Source organism: Papaver somniferum, chromosome 11, assembly GCF_003573695.1.
Source record: "Papaver somniferum cultivar HN1 chromosome 11, ASM357369v1, whole genome shotgun sequence".
Classification (NCBI taxonomy): Eukaryota; Viridiplantae; Streptophyta; class Magnoliopsida; order Ranunculales; family Papaveraceae; genus Papaver; species Papaver somniferum.
The window spans coordinates 120019671-120025511 of NC_039368.1; the positions used below are offsets into that span (position 1 = coordinate 120019671).

The 5841-nt window shown below is 32.9% G+C and overlaps 1 protein-coding gene across 1 annotated transcript; it reads left to right on the plus strand.

The window, feature by feature from the left end:
* The first annotated feature begins 536 nt into the window (after positions 1-536).
* On the plus strand, positions 537-908 carry LOC113325014 (glycine-rich RNA-binding protein 8-like). Its single transcript, XM_026573258.1, has one exon. The coding sequence runs from the start codon at positions 537-539 to the stop codon at positions 906-908; it is 372 nt and encodes a 123-aa protein (XP_026429043.1).
* The last annotated feature ends 4933 nt before the right edge of the window (positions 909-5841 follow it).

The following is a 5841-nucleotide window of genomic DNA, read 5'->3' on the forward strand; positions in this document are numbered from 1 at the left end:
TGTCGATGGAACGAACAATAAATATATATTCGAAATTATGTTTCATTTCAATAATTAAATAGAGATAGTAGTGGATACCATGAAACCACGGTTACCGACTCTCCCATTGATTTCATTTTGTTACTTTAGTTTATTTTTCTGTTATTATTCTTTCAAAAATCCAAAAATATTTTTGCTGGTTAGTTAATTAAGAATACTGATTATTGACACCGTGCGATTGCGGTTATCACATATAGGCATCTCCGGACCCTATCAATTTTTGAAGAAGGCGGAGAAAGAGAGTTCAAAATCAGTGGAAGAGATAAATGAAGAAAATGAATGGGAGAAGATGGTGGTACGTATACTACTAATTATGTTTATAAATGTTTTTGTTTTGTTGATTAGCTACGAATAAGTGTATTTGACATGAAAAATTAGGTTGAACGAGTTACTTGGGTGGTCAAGGACAATAATTCGGGTGAGGAGTTAACGATCCATGAACAAAGATTACTTCGGACGAGTCCAAGGCATAATACTCCCTAAGAAAGCAGGTTTATATGCTTATAAAGATAACCGATCAAGGAGAAGTAAGAGGGCTAGGTTACCTTATTCTAGCGACGACTCGGGTACTCCCTCCCGTGAGCAAGCTCAATCAAAGCAAAAAAAAAGGCAGTCGAGGTGAACAAGGAGGCCGTTCTGGAACAAGTGCTCGAGGTGGACGTGGTCGAAGTGAAAAAGGAGGCTGTGCTGGAACAAGTGCTCGAGGTGGAGGTGGTGGAGGTAAAAAGACTCCAACTCAAGCTGGACAAGGAAAAGGAGGTAGAAAGGCTAAAGTTGTAGAACAAGTTGTTGAAAAGGACAAAGCGGACGATTTGGATGAGTTTTTGCAAGATTCTTCGCAGGAGGAATCAAGTGCATCAAGTGAATGACTATATACTCGCTTTTAGTATTTTACTTCATGGATTTTTTGTTATCTAAGCCTTTGACATTTTACTATTTTCGTTGTTTGGTTAAGAATTTGGACGGTTGAACTTTTATAACTTTGCATTTATGAATTAATGTTAGTCTTTCAATGTGTCTAATATAAGAAAAATGAGGAAAAAATAAAAATGATTGAATTTTTGGGGCACTTTCGGCTAGGTCGATGCTTCACAAAACCTAGCCGAAAATGCTTATAATTGTTGTAAAGCGAACAACGGTTTGGAAACCCGTTCGTAGTGGGTTCACGGTTGGGAAAAACCTAGCCATTATTTGGTATGAACTCTCTGAACAACAATGATTCATGTTACGGTTATATATCCAGGACGTGTAGCATGATCACGGTTAGGACTTGAAACCGTAAATATATTTACGTCTTGGTCGACCTAGCTATTTCCCAGTCGTTATCGTAATAACGGTTTGGAAACCCATCCGTATTTTTTTCTAGTTAGGACTTTCCTAGCCGTATAGTACTCTGGTAAACCCAAAAAAAAGGGCTCCTGGTTACCGCTACAAAATAAGGATGAGTTCAGGTCATCAATATAAGGAAAATTTTATTTATTTTCATGTATAGCCTTGTAGAAGAACGCAAATTGTACAATGAAAAGTACTAATTTTAATTATATATATATATGTACACTCTCAAAAACTGGATGAGTTCAGGTCCTTAATACTGTTAGAGATTGAGTGTCAGTCCCCATACTACTTACAAATCTGAGTACATGCATATCCATCGCTCTAGTTAGAGACAAAATATAGGTCCTTTACACGGTTTGGAACAAGTGCAGGTCATCTATACTTGTTCGTAATTTAGTACGTCTTCACTATACTAGTTAAAAATCGAGTATATATCCCCTATACTTTTTAGGAATTGAGTGTAGGTCCACTGCAATACTAAGGAGTCGGGTACATATCTACTACAGTACTTAGAAATTGATGAGATAGAAAATTCCATTAGAAAAAAGATAAAATTGTGTATGTTAACATACAATTAAATATATCAAGTGCATAAAATATACATGTTTGTCTGTATACACATCTTTTTTGTTTACAAGTGAAGAAAATATACATATATCATTAAAGATTTGATAGACTATCTACATGTTTGTCAGTATAATCTACACACACTCCTCTAGAATACATAGAAAAGATGAATTTTAGGACTCAATATCTTTGGTAATTTCCATCGCGACTTCTTCAATTTTCCACTTGGCTGTTCTTGGTAGGTTGCTCTCTTCGGGTAATGTCAGTGTTTTAACACGATCAGTATGCATAGCATATCATAGTTGTAGCAAAACACAACGAGAACGATTAAGAATGCGAATACAATCCATATCAATGTTATTAAGAAAACGTAATTACAGTTGTAAATCTCACCAACAAATAAACAACACAACCAGTAACAGCAGTTAGAACATAAACACAAACATATTATATGTACTCTGCACTTATAAAGATAGTAAACTTCATAATAGAATGGGAGATTTCGCTACAGATTGACTACAAACTCCCTACAGTATAAGTTATCTGTATCTCTAGGATCATAAAATAAACTTAAATACTACAGTATTGTCATTCTGCACTTCTAAGAAATCTAGACAAATATGCAGAAAATAAGAGAATCATACGTAGAATAACCATATTAGAACAGAAACACTCAAACATAGTATGTGTAGTCTGCAGTTAAAAATATAGTAAACTTCAAAAACCATTTGCATAAAAATGTCTACCAAAACATAATGTTGAATCTATGAAAAACCAAAAACTACCATATGTACAGTATTGGGCCGGTATTCACAATGTCACATGATAATAAAATGAGAGATTTTGCTACTTATTGACTACAAAACCCTACAATATAGGTTATTTGTACCTCTAAGATTTAAAAAAAAATCGAGTCACTACAGTACATTCTGCACCTATAAGATTTCACATAAGTGTAACACTCAAAACCATTAGCATAACTGCATGTAAAATCACTAGAATATTGTAAATAACCACAATATAGGAAATCTGCACTCTAGGATCATAAAAGGAACTTCAATTGCATGTATCCAGGATCTAACAAACAATACTTGTATAACACATATATATATTATGATCAGATCATAGTAGCACTTGAGATGGAAGACTCTCCTCTAAAATCTATATAAGTATGCCAAAAATAAGAGAATCATATGTAGAATAATCATACTATCATAAACCTGCATTTATGAATAAAGTAAACCTCAAAAACCATCTGCATAAAAATGTATACCAAACATAGTGGTGAATCTATGACAAACTAAAACTACTCAGTGGTGTTGCCACATGGAGAGGTGGGTGTGCAACTGAACCCCTTAAAACATGGTTTGATTGGTAACTTGCCCAACCATTTCTGAATCCTAGCTCTGCCCTTGAAACTACCATATGTATTTGGGTACATTAATTATATAACCTTACTTTTGGCACCCTACAAATATATCCTTTCACAAAATAATTATACCCTTCCTCCTTCTAGAAGCCAAAAACCCGAAATGTTACATTACATTACTACCCCTCTATATATTACCCATTATAACGTTACAGACATACTAATTTCATTTATGCATTTTGTTCTTTCTCTCTCTTCTAGTTTCTTCTCCCCACTGCTCTGAAAACCCTGAAATCGTCGATCTAAAAAAGAGAGCAAATTTAATACAAATCATAATATTAAAATCTTTTGAATTGAAGAAAATCAGAAATCGTCACCGAAATCATCAAAATTAGGTTTCACAGAAATCAATTAAAGTTTAATGAGATTTGATTGGTTTGAAGATTAAAAGCTAGATTCAAAAGGTAAAACATGGATTTCCTCTTCCATTTACTGTTATCTTCATAATCGATTTACTAATTTTGTTTAAAAACTAGTTTGATTTTGATTTCTGATTTAGTGTAACAAATAGATTTATGATCTGAAAGTGATGCATGTTAATTATCGAACTGATTTAGTGTAACAAATATAGATGCATAATTAATTTACTAAGATCCGGTAAAAGTTTTGTTTAATGACTCGATTTTGGAGGTATTTGTTTAGATTTGCTATAAGTTTTTGTTTAAATGATATATGATTCTGAAAGAAGTCTCTCTATGGTTGAATTTCAGATAATAGATGATGTTGAAAATAACATTTAGGTTGAATTTCAGATGATAGATGGTTGAACAAAAGTTAAGGCATGAGACAACTTCATATTGGTACATACATATTTGTTGTTGTTGAATGAATCCAAATGTTATTTGATGAAAAATACATCTGGCAGTGTCCTTTCCATACTTGGTATTAGTACCTAATGTATCGTATGGAATGCAATTTGTTGGTGGTTCAGTTTAACTTTTGATTTTGCTAACAATCTTAAGCTTGGTACTTTGTGAAACTCATTTGGAACATAATGTATTTGCCTACCTTGTATGCGAGTAAACTGTTTGTTGAGGAAAACAAGCTTTACTTGTACACATTGTCCTGTGAATGCAGTTCCGAAAATGTTCAGAATCACAAATGTACAAGTTGAATATGTGATTTAGTCAAATCAAGTAGATAGAACTACTTCCTAGTTATGAACCTGGATATTCAGGTTAATGAATGAATGCCTTTGATTTTGATTGTAAATAAATGAATTTATGAATGAAAATTAGACATTATATGCATGCAAATTGATGGGATCAAACAAAAATAGAAGTTGGTACCAGAAAACTGAATTCAGGGACATGTTTTCCCAGTAAATGGTGTCAATAACCAAAGTTGACCCAATAGATGGGGTCAACAATAGAAGTTGATCCCAAAAAACTGAGATTCAGGGACATGTTTTCCAGTAAATGGTATCAACAACCAAAGTTGACCACAATAGATGGGATCAACAATAGAAGTTGATCCAGTTTATGAGATCAACAACAATAGTTGATCCCATAAAACTGAAATGTTAGACCCAAAATAAGTTGATACAAAAAATTACTTGCTAATATGAAAATATGAATGCTCACTATAATTGTAATTGAACTCAGGTTGAGAAAAGATAATGTTGAGGAGATCACCAAGGACAACAAAGAAGCATCAAGAAGAAGATATCCCTCAAGAGATTAAAAAAGATAAAGAATTGGGTGCATGGAAGCCGGAACAACTTCCTAATTTAGTTACTTACTCTAATCAAGAAATAATCCAATTACAAGACGCAGTTGAACAATTCAGTTACTAATGTAGGTCTGTAAGTGCTAGCTAACATAGTCTCTTCATGGTTTGAAAAGAGAATCTTAGTTTCGTTCGAAAAATATCTTAGTAAGTAAATATGAGTCTGCCTATGGTCTGAACAATTTAATTCCTTTGTTAGAAATGATTTTGTTTATAGTTTGAACAATTTATTTGCTTTGTTAGTAATGGTTTTTTACGAATTATTGGTTTACCAAAAAAAAAAACTTACTTTTTATTGTTATTTATTATAAATGATTGTATTATTGGTATTGGTTTCTTATGAAGTGAATGAATGTTAATATTGAAGATTACAGGTATAGATAAAGGAGTTAACTTATGTATACAGATACAACCATGCAATTGTTTTTAATTTTTTTAGTATCAACAATGGATGTTGATCCCATTAAGTGGGATCAACAATGGAAGTTGATCCCATTATGTGGGATCAACAATGGAAGTTGACCAAAAAAGGTGGAACCCAGGAACAATGTCTCAAGATTATAGTGTCAACAACCAAAGTTGATCCCTCTAAGTGGGATCAACAGTTGGAGTAGACACCATTTACATAAGTTTGTTTCTTGTAAAAACCAATAAACCTGGAACCTGCAAACTGACATATCCTATAGAAACACAAGAATAACATTTATAAAAATAAACCATAATGTATGTCATTAAATACATAA

Bases quoted from the DNA above. Each gene is read 5' to 3' on its own strand.
- LOC113325014 (XM_026573258.1), top strand. From the start codon at position 537: ATGCTTATAAAGATAACCGATCAAGGAGAAGTAAGAGGGCTAGGTTAC.